Source organism: Malaclemys terrapin, chromosome 5 (genome assembly GCF_027887155.1).
Source record: "Malaclemys terrapin pileata isolate rMalTer1 chromosome 5, rMalTer1.hap1, whole genome shotgun sequence".
In the NCBI taxonomy this organism is placed as follows: Eukaryota; Metazoa; Chordata; order Testudines; family Emydidae; genus Malaclemys; species Malaclemys terrapin.
Window position 1 is genome coordinate 5291720 of NC_071509.1, and position 23012 is coordinate 5314731.

The window sequence follows — 23012 nt, forward strand, 5'->3', positions numbered from 1 at the left end:
ACTGACTTGCCGTATGACTTTGGGCAAGTGACATCGCTTCTGTATACCTTAGTTTCCCGCTCCGTGAAACAGAGACGCTGATACTCTCCCGGCTTTGTAAAGTGCTTTAAGATCAGGCTTGACATACATAGGTGAGGTACGGTGGCTGCCTGTGTTGTTCCGGCTCTGTGGCTAAACAGAGGCACAGTCTCCAGGGTGATAAATTGAGCTCCCTTCACCAGCACTAAAGGTATAGGAAAGTATTTTAAAAGTGAAAATCCAACGTTTGTGGATTACTAGGTACACAGTGGAAGAAGCAAAGGTGGGCAAACTGCTCGTTCTGTAAAAGCAAACCAAATCTGCCTTATTGCTATGAGATCGATCTAAGGTATTTCTATGGCCCCTGTAGTATATGAACCCCTCAATCATCTTTACAGTATTTAGGGAATCTGGACCAGATTCAAACAGAGAGTCTGATGTGACAGGATTTTCCCAAATTCTAAACAAGTTCCTATCTGTCAATTACTTTGTTGACAATCTTTCGTAATAACTTTATATGTTCAAAGTACTGGTCAAATATGAAAGATCTAAGATGATCATCCATCAGATGCCTTGTCCCTTGCAGTATGTCCTAACTACTTACACTAAACAATCTGTTCCACCTTGAATTTTGCTGTGACACTCGGTGTACCTTTCCCAGACCTGAAAAAGAATTCTGTGTGGCTTGTCTCTCTCCCCAACAGAAAGTTGGTCCAATAAAAGATATTACTTCACCTACTATGCCTCTCTGATTTTATATGTATTTCACATTTACCTATGAGTTGGTAGTCTTTATACATGGTGAATATATCCTTTTGTTCTGCCTAAATGGAGTTGTTGAAAGAGATTAAATAAAAACAGAAAAACACCCTGGGGGAATTCCTATTTGAGTTAACAAAAAAACAAACAAACCCAAAACAATAACAACAACAAAAACTTGGCCATAAATCTTGAAACTTTAAAGGCTTCTTTTTAGGTGAAAAAATCCCGCACTGCATTAGTGCCACTCCAGCGAGCAGAAATAAAATTCCTGAGCTGACTTACAATACACGCCAGCAGCATTAAAGTGCTGCTCTACTCTGAAAGGCAACTAAGTAAACAATGGCATTGTGGGGCTCACTGTCTCATAGTAATTTCTCTATCAAATCTCAGAGCTCTGGGTGGGTGCCCTCCGGTATGAAGTTCAGATAAGACCCAGATCTAGATCAAATCCATCAATTAAAAATAAATAAAAAGACATTTTTTGCTAACTGCCAGCCCTGCAAACTCACCCTGGGGTCTGGGGGGATGGCATATGGGAGTCTTTAGTGGGCTTTGGATCAGGCCTTCAGAGGCCAAACTGGTTTCTATCCTTTTTGCACATCATCCCCAGTAATAAGCTGTTTATAACATTATTTTTGTTTCTTTTAATAAAAGATTCCTGGAGTCTCTGGAACCCAGCTCTCTTTTCCCACGTTCCATAGCCCGATGAAGTTACACCTGGGATGAATTTGGACCATTGGGTCGGGTTTCTTTTCAGCACCACTCTATGGCCCAGTGACCTGTTCCAGTTCTCTCTTGAAAATGCTAAACTGGAAACAGTGAGATTCAAGAACTTCCCATTCAACTTTTGCAAGAGAGAGGAAGAAGACTGGGGCTGTAAATGGCTATCAAAAGAACAACCTAATACATGCATTGCAGGGCTGGGGGAGAAAGGGAGAGTGCAAGTTCAAAATTGCTTCTGTGGGGGACACAAAATACACTGCGATATGAACTAGCAGAGATCTCCACAAGGATGATCGGTCTTTTGTAACCTCAGGGGCATGTTTTTCCTGTAATAACAAGTGGATTAAATTTGCAATCAGCTGCTCACATGAGGAGACAAGAGTCTGGGAACTCCCTGAGGGCAACAGATCCCTCCAGGATCAAACAATATGATCCTGCTAGGAATCCAACAGGGTTCCCTGGTTTGTTATTTATTTCACTCATGCCAAGTTTTGTGACAAGCCGATTTCCTAACCAGACCCATCTCTTGGAGACAGTGATTCTATCAATAAATGTAGCATGCAGTCAATCCACCAGCACAGTGCAGTGGAGAGCTGGAGTAAGGAGACTGGGGTTTCCTTCTCAGCTCTAATACAGGTTCTCTGCCTGACCTTGAGGAAGTCACTTAACCTCTCTGTGACACAGCTTCCCCATTTGTAAAATGAGGATAATGGACTCTATTTCATGTCATGCAGACAATGAAGAGTTCTGGCTGGGGCATGAGCCAATCAATGCACTCCTAGAGTGGAAGTGTACATGGGCAGATGTATTTGTTCATTCTGTCCCTATGCATCCAAGGAGTAGAATGTGAAATTCCATTTCCTGTGACATTGCCCTGATTGTCTATATTGTCAGTTGTTTACAGCTCAGTACAGATTTTGCCCTTTTACTAACGCAGTGGTAGCTGGGGTGCTTGTGTTGTTTTCAAACAAAGTATTTGTTTGCACAATCAAATGGTGTGTTGGGAAACAAAGACACAGAAAATGCAAATCAAAGCTTTTATCAAGAGATAAAGTGATATGTATAGAACAGGTGAATCACAACTCCACATAAGAGCATTTCCCCCGTCTAGCGAGAATGTGGGCACGCAGGGCATCACTTACTTCCCTCGCTTCCCTGGACCCAACCCCTGTGACTTTCTGGTTGACTGTACCGGGTTTGTGAACCAGTATGGCCTTCGACTCACTCCTGGTGAAAGTACTCCCCCTATCCTCACATCTGCTGTGCACAGCACGCCCTGACAACACAAATGGCATTACATGCATTGACATCCAAATGGTTTGTAGGCAGCGCCAACTTGCTTTTAGTCAGTCAAAGTCATATTCCACCACCTTCCTGCAACTGTTCAATGTGTAATTAAACCTTCTTCTGCCAGATGCTCTCACATCAGGGTACAGCTTCATAAGCCAGGCAGTGGAGGATAACACAGGTCCCCTAAAGTAACAGTGAATAGAGATACCTCGCTGATAACCATGTTGTTGGGAGGGAAGAAAGTCCTTCCTTGTCCAAATTTGAAAACACCCTGGAATTTTTCTCTGGAATACCCTGGTGTCATGCACCCTGTAGTACATCCCGTGTTGATGTACATGAATCTCCTTCTGTGGTCAACCAAGGTCTGCAAAATGAATAAGTAGTATCCTTTCCAGTTGATGTATTCATGTGAACCTTGTGGGGGGCAGACAATGGACATGGACATGTGTGCCATCCATGGCTTCGGGACAGTCTTGGAGCCCCTTTCTTCCACAGCCAATAATTATTTTGGGGACATTAGTAATCCTTACCACTTATGGACAAACCCCAACAAGAACTGGGTCACAAGTCCCCATCACCACAGCACTGACAGCTGATTTGCCAACACCAAACTGGTTAGCCACTGATCTGCAGCAGTCTAACAATAGGCAGCTTCCAGATGGCGATAACAACCTGCTTCTGGAGTGGTACGGACAGCCTCATACGCACGATCTGGGGCTGAAGGGCCAGGGCAAACTCCTCACACAGCTCCATGAAGGAGGCCCGTCTCTTGCGGAAAATTTAGAGTCACAGGTGATCATCCCAGGTCTGCAGGACGATGTAGTTTCACCGCTTGATATTTGTGGTCCTGTTCCAGAACTACCAGTCAGCACAGTGAGATGCCACAGCTATTAAAACCTGTCTCAGCTGTTTCCACTGCTCCTCCTCTGCATGCCTCCTGCATGATCTCCTTAGCAAGGCCTGCCACCGCCTTCTCAAGGCAACAAGCTACTGCCTAAATTTCCTCCACTACATCTCATGCCCTGCATTGGGTCTAGTGTCCCAGAAATGAGAGCTGCATTAATGCCGGTAGCTAGAACAGGCCATCGGCATCCTGGGCTGGCTCCATGCTTGCTAATAGTTGGAACGCAGGCTGTGAACAGCAGTGTGGAGTGTGCCTATCTGGAAGTGCTTATATTTACTGTGTTGTTGAGCTCAAACTTCTGCATAGGGACCCAGGAAAGACAGGTAAGTTCTCCCACAATACGCTGCAAAACGATTCATAGAATGACATCGTTTAGTGGAGTACTAAAACGCAGGGGATATCCCCCCAGCAATTCCAGTGCCTAACCTGAGTTACTGCAGAACCAGCGTGGACATGATTACACAGGTGTGATTTGAGTGTGGCTTAACTGCTGGACACTCACACTCTTAGACTGCTATAATTCCCATACCTGGTTACCTGGAACCAGGTAAACTGCAGTGAAGACATACCCAGTGACTCTGGCCAAAATCTGAATTCCTCGACCTAGGGTGTGAAGTGTACTATTCTGCACAGGATAGTGGCTGCCTTCCACCCCAGAGGTGGGTGCATTTTACTGAAATTCCATCACTTTTGAAAGAGGCTGAGGATGGTAGCAAGAGTAATTCATTGTTATGACAAGAGAATTTCCACATAAACACCCTGAGAAACACAACATGGTTCAGATGCCTGGCGGGTGTAAGTCAGCACAGCCCCAGTGAAATCAAAAGACCAGATCCCCAGCTGGCAAAAATCAGAGTATTTCCATTGGAGTCAATGGGCCAGACCCCCAGCTGGTGTAAGATGGCACAGCCCTATTGACATGAGTGGATCTATGCCAATTTACATCGGCTCAGCATCTGGCCCCATGTCTTCACAAGGTTAAATCTAGCTCATTTCTGGAGGCTGGTAGTGAAAGTTAATACGAAGACAGATCTTTAATTAAACAGTTTACCCAGGTCTCCAAACCAATAACTTCCAGCTCTCAAAACAACCAAACAGCAATTAGTGGGAGGCTTCCTGATGTCCTGGCACACAATTAAGCATGACAGTACACAAATAAAATAAGAACTAGAGAATTAATTAAGGGCTAAACAAATTAATTAGGGTCCCCAATCAATTCTGACGCCAGCTTAACCTCTTTTTCCTAACACCTCTGTGTAAAAATAGAACCACCTCGTGGCAGAGATTTTGTAGCATGCAACTCTGATCCAAACCTGGTCTGAGACGTAGCTCTGAAATCTACTCACAATCTTTAATGCCATTTTGAAGCCAAACAAAGGATGGTTAAAATAAAATTTCCCACTAAATATATATCCGAAACAGAAAGAACCGCATAACCATCATGGTAAGGATTTTCATGATAAATAACTATGTAACGCTTCTATAGCATTTTTCACCCCTAGATCTCAAAGTGCCTTTTAAGATCAAGGGAGTATCATCACCCCCATTTTGCAGATGGGGAAAAGTGAGACCTAAAGCAGTCAAGTGGCCTGCCGAAGATTACACAGGGAGTCAGTGGTGGACAACAGACTTTGTAACAACAGTTTCCCAGTGTTCCCATTAGCACTGTGCTTGTGAATGGAAATTACAATTCACTATGCAATCTCCCAGCATTATGTGGGCTCTGCACATGGGGGCCAATGCAAGAGGTGAAGGAGATTGTATAGGATCTATTTATGTGCATACTGAATGAAGCAGACCTCTGCAGACCCTGTTTTGTTTAGGGACTGACCCAAAGGCCATTGAAGTTAATGGAAAAGTTCTGGAGCTCAGATCCTCAAAGATATTTCGGTGTCTAACTCCCACTGAAATCAATGGTGGTTAGGCTCACATTCTCAAAGGTATTTTGGTGCCTACCTCCCACTGACTTCAGTGGGAGTTAGGCACCGAAATACCCTTGAGGATCTGGGCCTAACTGACTTCAATGGGCTCTGAATGAGGCTCTGAATGAAAAGATTATGCAGGACACAGCGTTTAACTGCTGTCTACCAAATAATTCCAGGAGATCATATTGCTTTTGTTTTTAATTTTTATATATATTTAAAATAAACCTAGGACACACTCCAAATAACGATGTTAAAGCAAATAAAGAACGGAGCACTCGAAGACAGGAAATGCCAAAGTTGAGATTAGCCCTACAAACTTAACTCTGTCCCTTTGGAGTGAGCTGTACGATACAATCTAATTACATGGTTACACGCTATTTTTCCTGCAGGACCTCTGCCTCACTCACAGTACAGGCTGGCTGGTGAATCGATTAGGGCTTGGAGCTGACCAGTGTGCCATGGATGAAGAAGGGAGCACACTCTGCACAGTCAAGATAACAACTATTGAACTAACTATTGAACAGCTTCTTCATTCACTGCACACCATCCGACCTGCACACTCAATGAGCACCGAGTGCTTCACTTTCCAACTTGGACATCCTGTTCACGTGATCATGTATTTGCATAGAGACACACACACACATGGTTTGGGAGGATGACACTACAGTGCCAGAGGAAAGCAGCATTGTCTGCTGATTAGATCAGAGAACTTTGAGGCAGAAGACCAAGCTTCTGCTGCCACTGACCCACTGTGTGACCTCTCTGTGACTCAGTTTCCCCACCTGTAAAACAAGGATCATGATCACTTTTGTAAAAAGCTTTGAGATCTTTGGAGAAAGATGATGCATCTGTACTAAACATTAATAAGGAGTGTAATATGCGTTAGTCTAACATAACACTTCCCTTTGGGCAGCCCGGTCAAACAAGACATGCTGGCTGATGTCAGAGGAGGCAAGTTAATATGTTCTCTGGATCATAACTAGAGCTGATCAGGAATTTTTAGATGAAACTTTTTTCATCAGAACCGAAACGTTTTGTGGAATCATTATCAGTTTTGATGAAAATGTCATTGAGAGAGAGAGAGCCCCCTCCCCAGAAGAGCCAAGGGCCTGATGGTGAAAGCACTCGTCTGGGATGTTCCAATTCATCTCAATGTCAGTGAGTAAAAGATCATATACCTTGTGCAATACTGTGCAGTATTTACCTCCACCCTCATCCTGGTGGACACCACAGCCTGATGAAGCTGCAGCCAGTCCAGGTACAACAGCGCTTTCTTCTCTTATCATTTAACGAGAACTCACAGGAAGTGTGATCACAACCTGCACAGAAATCATCTTGCCTACTTCAGGTGTCCTGTACAAGCTTAGAGTTCTACTGGATTCATCACACGTGGATACAATGGACTTATGCACACCCAGATACCAAAGTGGCCAGAGAGGACTTTTTTGGCTGGCCAGGAGGCTATGACCTTATCTCTCAGACACAGACATAGCTATTCATGCTTTGTCACATCAAACTAGATTACTGCAACATGTTCTGCCCTCAAGGGACCAAAGAGGACATCTGAAAATTGCATGTGATCCAACACATACGCCACTATCTTTTTATATGGAGCAGACAGACAAGAATGTACACCACTACCCCGATATAACGCGACCCAATATAACACGAATTCAGATATAACGCGGTAAAGCAGCGCTCGGGCGGGAGGAAAACTGCACTCTCCGGTTGATCAAAGCAAGTTCGATATAACGCAGTAAGATTTTTTGGTTCCCGAGGACAGAGTTCTATCAGGGTAGAGGTGTATAAGATTGTTGCTTTGTGCGCTGCATTAGCTAACAATCCAATTCCATATCTTGCACATGCAAGTCCTATCGTTTGCACAAAGAAGTGACTGTGCACAAAAGCGGTGTGTGCAAGTAACTTGCATATACAAAGTTGGTGTACGCAAATCGAGCCTGTGCTAGGCTGACTGCCCTTTAGAAGTATGGCTTTATGTGTTTCACACTGTGCAAACTAGGCAAAGGCAAACGTGAAATCTTACCAGTCACTATGGCCCAGATCCTAAAAAATATTTAGGCACCTAACTCCCATTGAAATCAATGGGAGTTAGGAACCTAAATACCTTTAAGGATCTGGGCTGCTGTGCTTACTTGGTAGTGGTCTGAAGGAGTGATGAAAATTCTTTGAATCAGTCAGCAGCAGAATCAAGCTTGGGCAAAAAATTTTAAAATGAACTGAGCCCTGAAGAGTTAGCACTTTAATGTTCCACTACAGAAATAGAAAAAGGTTCATTAAATGTGTGGAATCGCTTTAATAATCATTATCCGAGTCAGCAATGGCTTATGACTGGTGATTAGTCCTTTAAAATACTCAGGCATAATTTTTTACCTGAGCGATCTAGAAAACGTGGCCATGTAAGACTGATCTGAGGAACACGGCCGGCTCCAGGGTTTTGGCCGCCCCAAGCAGCCAAAAAAAAAAAAAAAAGTCGCGATCGCGATCTGCGGCGGCAATTCGGCGGGAGGTCCTTCGCTCCCAGCGGGAATGAGGGACCATCTGCCGAATTGCCGCCGAATACCTGGATGTGCCGCCCCTCTCCGGAGCGGCCGCCCCAAGCACCTGCTTGCCAGGCTGGTGCCTGGAGCCGGCCCTGCTGAGGAACTATACCATACATTCAACACTGTCCTACGGTTGGGGGGGGGGGAAGGGGGTGAGGCGTCTCCTCTTAGAGCATAGAATATTTAAATGATCTACTGTACAATGGTTTTAATTTGCACCCCAAAAACTCACAGCTAGGGGTAGAGTTGTAACAATTATTCGCACAGTTCTGGGCTTCTTCAGAAGCAGCTCTTATAAGTCTGCATTTTTGCAGGAAAAATATTTTCATCCATTTTTATTGTAAACAAATGGTTCTATTGCTGGTTCAAGGACTTGATTCTGTTTCTGATTCAAACCGTGCTTCACTAAGAATCTTAAAAATCAAATGCTTTGGGCTTCAGAATTTCTAGGTTCAGTCGATATTTATTATTATTTCAACTGCCTTACAATGGAAACCGCACTTAGACAAATGACTGTCCAGTTTCAATGTAGCTCTTGTAAACAGCTGTGCTATGAATTCCTGTGCTGGAATGCTGCTTTGTCACTTCCTGTGGCAAGTCTCAGTGATTCATAGAAGATGTCCCTCTGCCTTCTCTAGCAATAGTGCACTAGGGGGAACTCTATTCTTCTCATTCGCCAGTGCAGGAGGAGCATTACTGATCTGGAAATCTGTGATGCAAGAGAACGATCTGACTCAAGTATTGCTCAGTAAGTTGTGGGTAAGGCTATGTAGAGTAATTCAGCCAACTGTATTCATAACCCCGGTGTGTTCACTTTCCACAAACATTCAAGCTTCACTAGCAGGATCACTTGTGGAACTGAACATTGAGACTGCATACTCAAATGGCAGCCGGTAGCTAAGTGTGAATTGGATATTTGATTTCAAAATGTGCAATTCCTGACCGAGCTGCTGACCAAGAATCATTCACTAAAGAAATCAGTGGGTTTTGAATAATGAATACATAAAATTGTTTTAGTGTTGTATGCAGTGTTATTGTAGCCGTGGATATTAGCGAGACAAGGTGGGAGAGGTAATATATTTTATTGGACCTTCAAACAACCCCCACAACCTCTCCAAGCTCATCATCAGAAGCAAGCTCCCCACAGACCAGGACACACCAAATCAAAGCAGCCCCAGATCCTGCCAGAACAGATGCAGAACCTGCAGACATATCTCCACTGCTACAATGATCAACACCCGACCCCGCCACCTTTCAAGATCCATGGCTCCTACACATGCCTATCCCAACATGTGGTGTACCTCATTCAGTGCACTTAAAAGCCCCAATAACAACTACATGGGTGAAATCAGACAGTCTCCAATGAACTCACACAGGAAAATGATAAAAGGCAAAAACACTGTCACCTGTGGGTGGAAATTTTTCACAAAGCAATCACTCCATATCTGGCCTCTCAGTCCTCAGCCTCAGAAGAAACCTGCACAACACCTTTATAAGATGACCCTGAGAGCTTAAATTCATAACTTTGCTGGACACTAAAAATCATGACCTGAACAGAGACATTGGATTTATGGGTTATTACAACAACCTGTAACCCACTAACAACCCTTTTTGTCCTATGACTGCAGAGGTGTTGACAGGGCACTTCCCCTTGAATGATCCAGAATATGTGCTAACTCCTTATGCTAAACAATCTATTCCACCTTGCATTTAGCTGTGACACTTGGAGTACCTTTCCCGGACCTGAAGAGCAGCTCTGTGTAGCTCGAAAGCTTGTCTCTCTCAACAACAGAAGTTGGTCCATTAAAAGATATGACCTCACCCACCTTGTCTCTCTAAAATAATTTGAGTAATATACAAAAAACATCAGATACTTTATAATGAATAATTTGCTCAGCTCTGGTCTCCAGGGTGAAAGTTATTCCTATGCAGAGGGTCAGCCACTCAGAGGGCCGGATTCTCTGGCAGTATAAAGGAGCTGTAAAGAGGGTGTAACTGTAATTAAAGCAGAATGGTTACACTGGGCCTGATTCTGCAAGGTGCTGAGTGACCTGAACTCCCGTTAACTTCCAACAGAAGATGATGACCCCCAGCACTTCATGGAGGGAGCTCACAGGATTGAATCCTTACATGTGGATGTTTAAAGACTAATATTCATGGTCTTTACTTTCAATGCCTTCCACAGGATTGGTCCAACCCACCCGATGGAGCGTCTTACTCTCCAATATCATGACCTCCTACAACAGCTACGTTCCACTGGAATAATTACACGGTCGGCTTCAGGAGACTTGTCTACAAAAGGGTGTTACTGCTCGTTAGTTGATTCCCAGAGCCTCCATCACGAACTGCAGAACCCACTTCTCCAAATAACAAACTTCAATACATCAAAGCCACGGAACTCTCCTTGGAGAGGTACAAAGAAGGTGGCGTACTCCTTTCAGTGTTGGTGAGATGCACCACCACTAGCTGCAGCACAAGTTCCTAGACAGACTAGCTTAGATGAGAGTAGAGAGATGGCAGAGGGGGATACGCGGCAAATGGCTTTTTGAAGGCTGCTTAAGTAATGATGCACGATGAGGGATTTGATAAACAGTTACAATGTTTGTGGCAGATACACACCACCCCCATATGCATCATTCCTATCACTCAATAAGACAAACAATCAGTTAAAAATACCCACCAATACAGACATCCATAATTGTTTTCGCCTTTTGAGGGTCTGAAATTAGTCACCCTTGCCATGGATGAAAAGGGAAAAATGATTTAAAAAAAAAAAGGGGGGGGGGGGGGGAGCCATATGGCAGGGACGGCGATACTGCAGCTCTCAAACCACATGTGGCTTTTTTACAGTTAAAGTGCAGCTCACAGAGCCCCTCCTGCCCCTCCCCCCGCCAACCAGACTTGGGGGGGAGCTTGGGGCTTCTGCCCTGTGGTGAGGAGTTGGGGCTCGGGGCTTCAGCCCTGCAAGGCGCACCAGGAATGGCGCTTCAGCCCCAAGCCCTGGCAGATGTGCCCCATGGGCAGAAACCCCTAGCCACACCCTCCCCCCGCTGCAGAGCAGAAGCCCCAATCCCCTGAGCTCCTCCATACTGCCTTGACAACATATCAACTGGTTTTCCAAAGACTTACAACCAGACTGGGGACCCACCAGGCCTCCAGCTCTAGCACTAATTAGCCGCGATACAGTAAGTAGGATGTTAATATTTTAAAAAATGCGTGTCAAGATTGTGCATGTCTGGCGACTCTCGGACTTCTGAAGATTACCGTAGGCAGCTCGGAAAGCCAGTAAGTTTGGCTACTCAGTCTATATGGAGAAAAACAAGAACTTGTGTCCTTTGTAACAGTTTACACAGAGCTTTTCAGGTTTAAAGTGCACTATGAACATTAATCTTCAGAATACCCCTGAGAGGGAGGCAAGTATACTTATTATTTATTATTTTTTGCAGCAATCAGCGTGTACGAGGCACCTCATAGACCAAATTGACAGCGTCCCTGCCCTGAAGAGGTTACTTTCTATATTCCCAATTTACAGACTAGGAAGCTAAGGCCCAGAAAGGTAAAGGACATCATTTCCAAAACTGGCCCTCGATTTTGGGGGCCTGACTTTTTGGGCACCCAGCTTGAGACCCCAGGGGCGTGATTTTCAGAAGCACAGATCACGCTCAACTCCAGCTGGAGTCAGGGGGAGCTGCAGATGTTCAGCACCTCTGAAAAGCAGGCCCAAGTGGGGCATGCAAAAAACCAGACATCCAAAAGTAGAGGCCACTTGAAAATTAGAATGTAAGTGATTTGCCCAATATCACACAGGGAATCGGTCAGAGCCAGGATTCTAACTTAAGAGTTCCTGGCTCCCAGTCACATGCATAAACTAGAACATCTCACCACCTTACCCCTCGCTCCAGAGGTGATGCCGGATTTTATGGGCTATGGCTGGCTGACCTCTCTCTCCAATGTAACCAAACAGAACAACCCCATATCTGTGAGATTAGTTCTTCAAATAGTTAAAAAAAAAACCCAACAATTTAACCTTTTATTTATTGAACCTATTGAGTCCCTAAGTGAAGGTGTCTAAGTCCCATTGACTTTCAGGGGAGTTAGGTCCCTAATCCGCTCAGGTGCTCTTGCACATCTTGGCAGCTATCTGCATCTTTAGGTGCTTAAATACATTTGTAAATCTGGCCATAATCTGACCTTGCAGCCTGGGATTTTGTGCAGCAGCCCCTTTTACTGAACTTACGATAACCAGATCATGCTGCAAACAGACTACATTAGTCCTTGCATGCACACATTTTTCCCCCCCGCTGCTTTTGGAGTAAATTTTAGTGTTCTCAAAAGCAAGAAGCTGGTGGCACTGACAGACAGTCAGCAAACCAGATAGTCTCTTCACATAATATTTGTCAGTGCACCTCAGATTTAAACTCCAATGTTCCGGCACTTCTGATTCAGAGCCTCTAGAGGTTGAAGAATGGCACATTGTGTGTAGTGGATAGTTTAATGTGATTCCGAAACCACCAGGGAGTAGCTTAAGACCACCAGACTCATTTCACTTGGGTTCTACACCACGTTTGAACCCAGATCTCCAGAAGCAGGTAGCTACTGTGTTAACACCAAGGTCTTACTACTTTCATTCAGACTGAACACTGATGTCTAATGGGAGAGGCCAACAGCTACTCTGTTATATACTGGAATAGGCCGCTCTTAGCCTAGCAGAGTACCAGAGTACCGCAGTCACTGCTTTCAATAACTGCACAGCATGCAAATTCCTGCCCTCCAGCCATGGTCCTCAAAACTCACTTCCCGTGTGACTACAAATATGCCCCTTTCATCCTGCTAATGGTTTATGTTATGTCTCCAAGATAGTGACTAAAACATTTCAGGATAATAACTTCTTGTGAGGTTTCAGAGACGCAGTACTCTGCTGAGTACTTCTTGTTAACTTGGATATAACCAAATCCAACGCCAGTGCCTAGGAGTTAATTCAGCCCAGGCTATGGTTACTACCCAAGGAATGAACAGTCATCTAAAGAGTGAAGATTAGAAGAGTCAGAACTCATTCTGCACTGGCCAGTCCTCTCGCTGACAGTCTGACTGGCCCACACAGGTTATTCCCACTGAAACCGTGAATTTCAATCCTATATTTTATTTAGAATAACAACATCTCAGCCCTGGGTTCCATCTTGCAGTGCTGCCAGTTTGGTGTTCAGGCCACAGGATAAATCACAGAGGCAGAAGCAACCTGTATGTCTCAACAGCATTAAATCCATACTTAGGGCTATATATCACACACAGAGCATGTAGAAGTAGATCATGTCTTACCTACAGCAGGGAATGGCACAAACCTCTGGATCAGGAGGCGGGTAGCTGGCGTAAACTTGTTTGCTCTCTGAACCAGAACATTAAGGCCCACCTTTAGACAGAGAAATCGAAGAAAGGTAAAAGCATTTAGTTCCAAATAATGGTGCACGCTCTATGCCCTGCAGCGACTAAGGAGTAGAGCTCTTGACTGAGATGAGAGAGGGAGAGACCTTTGCTTCTGAAATCATTCCAAAGCTAAATCCATTCAGGTAACCTTATGTGTAGCCCTTCCATTGCTTCCACGCTCCCCCCCATCGGCCCACAATTCCAGCCCTCCACCGCTACCCCCAACGGAAGGATGGGCTCCATTATAGCGTTACTCTTCTGGGTTGTTTCTTCACCATTGCCTTTAATGGAGATGTCCCTATATTGCATTTTTTATCCAGTTTGATGGTATTTTCCCAGCCAATCTCACCCCTCCAGCAGGGCTGCCCAGAGGATTGAGGGGGCCTGGGGTCTTTGGCGGCGGGGGGTCCTTGCTGCCGAAGACCCAGCACTTCGGCGGTGGGTCCCGGGGCGGAAGGACCCCCCCACCGCGGGTCTTCAGGGCACTTTGGCGGCGGCGGGTCCCGGAGCAGAAGGACCCCCCCGCTGCCGAATTACCACTGAAGACCCGGAGTGGAAGAGGCTCCGGGGGCCCGGGCACCACGAGAGTTTTCCGAGGCCCCTGGAGCGAGTGAAGGACCCTGCTCCAGGGGCCCCAAAAAACTCTCGTTGGGGCCCCTGCGGGGCCCGGAGCAAATTGCCCCACTTGCCCCCGCCCTGGGCAGCCCTGCCCTCCAGCAGAGTTTGGATTGGATTATGGTCTAGCCACGTAGAGGGTATCGTATAACTGTAATGCCAACAGACCCCGGTTGTCGTCGGCTGGGATCAAACCTGGGACTTCTGAAGCTTAATGCATGAGCCTCTCTCTACTGCATGAGCTAAAACACAAGTCTTTTAGCCAAGGCTGTAGCAGACTCATCAATGTCTAGCTGGTCTAGGTGCCACTAGAGGGGGGACAGAGTGCCACACCAAGCAGGCATGGGTTCCATAACTATACTTTTTCACCCATTTCCTCCAGCATTTGAATGAGGCACGGTGCACTGCATTTTTACTACCATCCTAAAGTAGCTGCACATGTGTAACCCAAAGCAACAATGTGGGTCTTTGCCCAGCTGCTAGAGGGGGACAAAACCCTACAGTCTAACAGTTTGGGTTACAGATTAAGGCTGGTCAAAAATTTTCCATCAAAACTTTTTTCTCCCCGACAGAAAATTGGGTTCTCATCTAAACACAATTTTATTGCAGAAAGCACCTTCTTTCCTCAAAAACTTTCTATTTTTCATCAGAGAGACCTAAAAGGCCCCAAACCAAAAGTGTTGGCTGTAACCCAAATGTTTTTGACAGTTTCTGACCGAATGTCTTCACCCGAAAAAGTGCAATACAAAAAATTTTCAGCCCAAAATGTCTGAAATTTTTTTGGTTTTCAGGGCTTTCAATTTTCTTACCAAAAAAAAAAACCCAACATTTTCTGACCATGTCAGTTACACATGCACATGCAGTGTCGTTGTCTTTCTTTGGGAAGATGCTGAAAAACACTATTACAGTTTAAACACTGCGTGAGCACAATTAGGATTTTCACACCCTCAGTACCCTTCCAAATCCAAGCAGGTTTCCACTGGGACACTGAATGACATTTCTCCTCCTATGGGGTATTTCCCTGCCAAATCGTCCCTTTCTGCTTTCACTCCCCACCCCACCCACACTTTGGCATTAGTGGCATTCAAAAAGAGTCATACTATATATACTTTTAAATAATCAGAAAAGTGTTTTTTCCCCTCCCCTTCTTCATTCTCAAAAATGGCTGAGAAGCATTTGCTCAAACATTCCAAGGCCTGGAAAATGTAAGCCCAAAATGTGAAAGCTAAATTGTAAGCTACTGGAAAAATGGGGGTTTAGAAAGGGAATCATAGAATATCTGAGTTAGAAGGGACCTCAGGAGACCATCTAGTCCAACCCCCTGCTCAAAGCAAGACGAATCCCCAGACAGATTTTTGCCCCAGAGCCCTAAGTGGCCCCCTCAAGAATCGAACTCACAATACTGGGTTTAGCAGGCCAATGCTCAAACTACTATGCTATCCCTCCCCCCCTCAGACAATCCTAACCATGGTTCCTGGTCCCACTATACCTATACTACAGCTACAGTATTCATAAATTTAATTCACTGAATCTGCAGAGGTATCATATTTTATTTCATTACCGAACTCCTCTGCTTGGAGTTTTTCAGGATTTGAATGCAAAATGCAGGAGCAGCAGCTTTTGAAAAGAGAAAAGGTTGACCTGAGCCACTGCTGTGAAGTTACTAGTAATAAAAACCATTTTACTTTCAGATTCAATTTGGTGCCACAGATGAACTCACTTTTCTGTCTGTAACACCCACCCTGCTGTGAATATGAAATTAAATGTTGATATAGATTTAAATCCAATCTCCCCAAATTCTCGACACAAGGTCTAGATTTAAGAAACTAATGAGGGTTTGTTTTTACAGTTTTGAAATTATTTTACCCAATCTGTGAACTCTTTCCCGCAGGTTGCAAAGTGGGACCACCTAAATTGGGAAAGGAGAATGCCCTGCAACACACTGGTATTTTTGATCTCAGATTATTGCAAATAAAAGGGGCACCAGCAAAGACTTGTTAATAGGTTTTAATTGCAAGGGGCTGGCCAGAGGTATTCTGTCCAGTGGGCCAAATGCATCATTAAGGTAACTCAATGCTAATGGAGTTACTCCAGGGGTGAGTATAGTTAATTATTGTTATTTATTTGTATTGCCATCCAAGATCAGGTCCCCTTCTGCAAAGCCATAACAAAGAGACAGTCCCTGTACCATAGAGTGTAATGATTGCTTAGCAGCTTGAAAATAACATTGCTTTCTCTCTTGGGTCTACATTTGCCTCAGGCAAATCTATTTTCCCCTCCAATTTTTTTATGGAGGGTCTTTGTCCCACTTCCCTATTGTCAGCATCAACAATGCGGTCAGCTCAGTGCTGAGAGCAGAGTTTGCAGTGTTGCCAGAACTCTGGATTTTACCATGAGTGCCACAACATTTGGTGTTTTTTTTAAAAGCTCCTGGAGTCAAGGGATTATGTAAGAACCTCAGCTCTCACATAAAAAAAATTCTTGCCTTTCTGGTTGCAGAGCAAGGCTTGAAAGCACGACCCTAGTGTAATCTAAAGTCTCAGAAGCCAAAAGACAAATTAAAAAAAAATCTCCCCAAATTATTATTTTTTAAATCTCTCTATTTTTCAGCCAATTGTGATTCTTCTGAGAGCCGATGAATGGTTTTGGGGATTGGCAATGCTGAGTTTGTTCAATAAAGGCCCAATCCTTCTCCCCCTCAAATCCATGGGAAAGCTTCCAGTGAGGGCCAGAACTGGGGTTTGTGCTCGCTCTGATATCTGTTTCTGAAGTGGAGTAACAATATTAGTGGGTCACCTACCAAGAGGTGTTTTTATTTATTTTTCAGTGGTGGATTTTTACAAAGAGATACTGAGAACCCAGAGAACACTGCCGATCAGACCACAACAGCTCTTCCCTTCTAACTACGAAGGGCTAGGAGGAGACTTACATCGGAGACAGATTACCCAACATCTGCCTGTTGCATGGCTCCTTGCACCTTCCTTTGAAGCATCTGGTGCTAGCCACTGGTGGAGACAAGGAGCCTGGGCTAGATGGACCATGGGTTTGATTCAGTCTGGCAATTCCAATGTTCCAGCAATGTAAAGACTGCACAGGCGCCGACTCCGTGGGTGCTCCAGATGCTTAGTACCCACTGGCAGCCAGCTCCCCCTACCCCCCAGTGCCTCCCGCCCTCCTGCTGATCAGCGCTTCTCCCTCCCTGATCAGTTGTTTCGCGGCATGCAGGAGGCTCTGGGAGGGAGGGGAAGGAGTGGGGATAGGGCACGCTGGGGGGAGGGGCGGAGCAGGGGTGGGAAGAGGCGGGACGGAGGTCGAGGCTTGGGGGAAGGGGTTGGGTGGGTGGGGGCCTGTGGCAGAGCGGGGGGTTAAGCACCCCCCGGTCCCGGAGGAAGCCAGCACCTATGAAAGGCTGAGCTTAATGCTGGCATTTGAACGATCAACCTGCCAGTGTCCACGGAAGGAGATTCAGACCTACGGAAAGGGAACTCAACGAGGCTCGCCTGTCCTTCAGCCTCAAAGTCACCAGCACAAAGCTTCAGAGGGTGCAGCATAAAAGGGGCCAACAGAGGGCACAGAACATAGCTAATAAAAAGGGCAGGTCAAGGTAGAAGAAGCAGAACACCCGCTTGAGGTCAGATGCAAAGGAGGAAGGAGATTGGGAAGCAGGCAGAGACAAAGGTGGGGAGAGGGAAGGAGAAGAGAAGAGAGGACAAGAGAGAGAGAAGGAGTGTGAGTTGGAGCAAAGAGGGAAAAGGAAGGAGTTGGGAGCAAAGAGGTATGGGATGAGAGGAAGGCAAGAGAAGGGAAACCATGGAACCAGAGCCAGCATTAAAGGAGACTGTGGAAGGAGAGTGAAAGAGAGAGGCTGGTTTGGGGCAGAGGGACAGATGTTTCTATTGAAGAAAATAGCAAGGTCTTGAGCAGAAAAGGAAGAGGTGGGGCAGGGGCACAGGAGGCAAGGTGGGATATGGTGAGAAAGCAGGACAGAAACGCAGACGCAAGGGAGTCACGCAGGGCATTGAAGGACATGAATCTTAAACTTCATTTGGTAGGAGACGAAGATCCAGTGGAGGGACTCAAAGAGAGGAGCAACATGGTCCATGCACAACCTGGTCTATGTCCCTATAAGTAAACTAAAGATAAACAGCCATGTGGCACAGAAGGGGAAGAGGGGAGGGGCTTTACTTACGAATGCACATCAACATTAAACACACAGCAATCCAAGCAAATGGATATTGCCCTTCACGGAGGCAACGGCATGCCCACGGGCAATGAGATGCAGCAGGCTGTAGGAGTGGGGCGGAAAGCTGCTCTGGCAGCGGGGAAAGAGAAGCCACTGCAGCAACAAGGGGAAATGCTGTAGAGAAGAAAGAGGTGCTTGGAGGGAAAAGGCAGCAGGCAGAGATCCTGGAGTTCCCATAAGGTGGTATGGAGGACATTGAGATACCGATCCACAGTGCCCCAGGCTTGTAGTGATACAGAACACAAGCACCGGAGGATGTGCTGATACGGTATGAACACACTCCACTATAGTGTTTTATTGGCTGAACTGTATCAACAAATCTTAAACCGGAGCAACACCAGTTTGTAGACAAGTCTGGCTGTCCTTCTGAAAGATATGCCACAGCTCCAACAGAAGTTATGGGTTTGATGCAGGGGTGAAAGTTGGCCAGAAGCCGGTACCAGCCCATACCCCGTCGCTGCCCCTTTTGTCCCCTCTATCGGCGGCCCTGCCGGTAGGGACGCTACTGGCAGGGCTGCCAACTGGGGAGTGGAGGGGCAGCTGCCCTGGGGCCGGCGATTTAAAAGGGCCTGGGGCTCCCGACCGCGACCACCACCGCTGCTAATGCGGCAGCGGCTGAAGCCCCTGGCCCTTTTAAATCATCGCCGGAGCCCTGGGCGGCAAGGCCCAGGTTGTGCGGATGGGCTGGCTGGGGAAGGCTGACTCCCCAGCCCCACCCCTTCCGCATGAGGCCCCGCCCCTTCCAGGGGCCCAGAGCCGGGCCCCCGTACCAGTAAGAATTTAATATTACTTTCACCCCTGGTTTGATGAAGAAACTATTGGGTGAGATTCTCCGGCCTATGTTATGCAAGAGGCCAGACTACATGATCATCATCAGACAGTGGTAGATTCTCCGTCACTGACAATTTAAATCAAGATTGGATGGTTTTCTGAAAGATCTGCTTGAGGAATTATCGTGGGGAAGTTCTATGGCCTGTGTAGTATAGGAGGTCGGACTAGCTGAACTCACAGTGGTCCAAAAAGCCAACTAGCCCTATGACAAGGCAACTAGCACTGGAGGAGAGTCGGGAGAGAGGGGTGATGAAGCCTAGCTGGGGGAGGAGCTGGGCTAGGCAGAAAGAGAGGAAGTTGGTGGTATGAACGGGCAGCAGGAAGACACCCTGCAGTCAAGCCCTAGAGAGGAGGGGAGTTGGCAATAGACAAGGAGGAGTGAGGCCTCAGATTCTGCCTGGGAATGTTGTTGTTCGTCCTTTGAGTTCGAAGATGACCGTGACATCACTGATTGATTTGGTGTCTGTGAATATGTGAATGGCTGATCAAGCACATTTTAGCTTTGAACTGTCTCTGGCACACTGAACAAGAGATGCCGCTATGGGTTAGTTGATTAAGAACGGAGATGCTGCTGTTGTGAGATTTACGCTGCTGGCGCTTCTGCTCTCCCTCAGTAGTTCTCCTCTGCTCATAGACTGTAGCTCCAGTATGGATCAGACTTCGCCAGGTAGAACGATCTTGAGCGAGATCTTCTGACTCCAGCAAGAACCCGAGAGAGGCTGAAGTAGCCAGAGGGAACAGAGAAGATTCCGGTAGTGACCCGGGGTGGGCTGGGTGAAGAAAGTTAAGAAGGAGTTTGGGAGCAAGCAGACCGTGGTTGCCAAACACAGGGTGCCTGGGCTGAAACATGGAACAGTGGGCAGGCCCGGGTCCCCCTAACAGCCACTGGGATGTGACACGGGCTGGGCAGAAGAGCGGAAGAGCACCTGAGACAGTTTGTATGGAGAGACTTTGTTACGGCGGAAGGAGAGGACTATAGTGACCTGGCTGGAGGGCTGAGTCATGAAGAGGGAGAAACCTGACTCCAGAGAGAGAGAGAGCAGCTGAGAGAGGGGGTGTCAGACTGGTCGAGAGCTAATCCCTAGACGAGCCACAAAGAGGCCTCTCAGCGGTGAGTAGTGAACCCCAGGACAGCCCCGCTCTGGCCTTAGAATTCCTGAATCTATGAATAATGGTCCTTTCTGGCCTTAAAATCTCTGAAGAAGTTATGGAAGGAGACAAGCAAAGAAATAGGAGCAGGAGCCTTTGGGGGTTTGCTCAGGGCAGGGATCCAGGACTCAGAGCCACATACTAACGTACAATAGAAGTCAAACAGGCAAAGAAAGTTCATCACTTGCTCTTAGAATCAGGCGCAGGAGGAAAAATCACCGAGTGACAGAATCCAGGTTCCTGCTAATCTCTAAGGAGGCATGGGGCCACTCTTCCTCCCCTCCCTCGCCCTATTTTGAACTGACCTCCTCCTAGTTCTAAATGTTTCTTTACTGCACTAAGTGGTAGAAAGTCCTGAGGACAGTGGGTGGCCGCCTGCTCCCTCTCACAAACTGATTATGGGCTATAACACCAAATTCACAGGCTGTCAATGCAGCCACTCCACACTGCTCACAAACAATTATCAGGAAGAGGGAGCTGGGATTAGAAAACGCCACAGGGGCACTTTCGCCTAGACAGGAGAGTGAAAAATTGTGTGCGTGTGTGAGTTGGTGTATGATGGGGGATGGCAGTGGGGAAGGAGACAGGGAAGAAGACTACCTTGCTGGAGATAACAGAGGAGATGGTGAGTAAAGGTGGCTACTCGATCGCTCTGTGCTTTAGCATTTAAGCAGAGTGCACAAAAGACAGTTCCTGCCCTGTCGTGCTTACACTCCCAACGAGCCAAACACAGCGTAGACAGGCGGTTCCTGGAAGCCCAGAGAAGGAAATCACTAGCATGGTGATTTCTTTAGCTTTGTCGTTGTGGTATATTATTGACTCTCTTCTTGTGGCCATCATGGAGGCAGGGAGTCTTTAGGAGGGAGTAAATGAAGAGAGGGAGGTGATCGGGAAGGCGTTCCATTCACAGGACGGAAGCTTGGGAGGAAAACAGAGACACGTTTGCAGGAGCAGTGGATGAATGTGGCAACAAGGCCCCAGCACTGATGAAGCGGGGTGTGTGTGTGTTGTACTGGGGTATGTTACACCACATCTGAGGTCATGGTTCAGGCTCTCCAGCTATTTTAGGGAGCTAGCACGAGCCTCACTAGCACAAGTCTGTGTACCCAGGCTGGGAGGTTGACTCCCAGAAGCAGTGCTGATGTACCCTTAGTGACTAGATCAGAGATGTAGACGGTGGTGGGGTTATGTAGGGCCTTGAAGACAAAGAAGAGACACTTGATCTTGTGGCAGTGCATAAGAGGGAGTCACAGGCCTTCCTACTGAATGATCAATTCATTCCTATTCAAGTGACATTTGTGAAAACCATTTGTTCCTCCCTCTCTGTTCTTATTGCACAGACCGGCTCTAGCATCTCTATTGCACAGACAGGCTCTAGCATCGAATGGGCATGGACAAACAGCAGGCATCCTGCTAATACCAGTCTGAATCAAAGTTCTGACGAGTACTAGCAGAGTACCAAAGTAAAGAAATGAATATTGCTTTCCACTGGCTATAATGCTGGGACACCATTTATAGAAATATTCTCTCTAGACTGAGATACTAAGACTTCAGTGATACCCATTCACTAAACAGCATACACCTCTACCCCGATATAATGCTGTCCTTGGGAGCCAAAAAATCTTACTGCGTTATATCGAGCTTGCTTTGATCCACGGGAGTGCGCAGCCCCGCCCCCCCGGAGCATTGCTTTACCGCGTTATATCCAAATTCATATTATATCGGGGTAGAAATGTACCTTGAAGTACCTCAGAGAAAACCCAGGGTAATGGTGTTAGTAATTCAGCAGATACTACTCCTACTCCTGCTGTTGACGTGCTGAGTTCACAGCAGGAAGGCTATCTTTCAGATGAGGCATCACACTAAAGTCCTGACATTTTGTGTTCCCATTTGCTAAACTACTCAGGGCATCTCTAAACCTAATTTCCTGGCCAAATTTTAATTAATCTAATTACATTCTGTGGCCCTAAATTCTCCCTCAAGTTTCAATTAAATATTCTGTTCTCCACTCCCTGTACTAAACTGGGGTGCCATGCTGCGGTGTGCTGTTAAAGAACCATCTCGCAAGTGGCTGCTCTTCCTTATATGGTTTGTATAGATCCATATTTTCAACTTAAGACGGGGGGGAGCTGGGACTGCTCAGTATCTCTGAAATTCACACACTGTCATCTTACTATTAACTATTTGTATTACCAGAGCGCCTAAGAGCACTTGTGATGGGCCAGGATCAAACTGAGAAGTCTAAATTTAGTGGGTATTTTTGAAAAATTTGGCCTAAATTTCTCAAGTACTTGGTATCCTACGAGTCAAATGTAAGTTACTATTACTACCACCATTCAGGGTCAAAGATTTGGGAATGCCTGTACAGCTTGGAAAAACCAGGGCAGTAAAATACCATCTCTGCTGACGAACATCATCTAGTACAGAGTGCTCCCGATCTACAGGCTGCAGCGTCACGTCATGCAAGGCTCCTCAAAGATCTTACGTTACGAAATCACAGTAGTGATTGCATAATGTTGTAACCTGATGTCCCCTGTAAGCCTGACATTTTTTGAAACAGCTTCCAATTC

The 23012-nt window shown here is 46.2% G+C and overlaps 1 protein-coding gene across 1 annotated transcript in view; it reads right to left on the reverse strand.

The window, feature by feature from the left end:
- The window catches only part of SFXN5 (sideroflexin 5), a 171635-nt gene that overhangs the window by 59344 nt on the left and 89279 nt on the right, over positions 1–23012 (reverse strand). The window contains exon 10 of the mRNA XM_054028792.1: positions 13500–13590. Within this exon, the coding sequence (XP_053884767.1) occupies positions 13500–13590 (91 nt within the window). The remainder of the gene's footprint in view (positions 1–13499; positions 13591–23012) is intronic.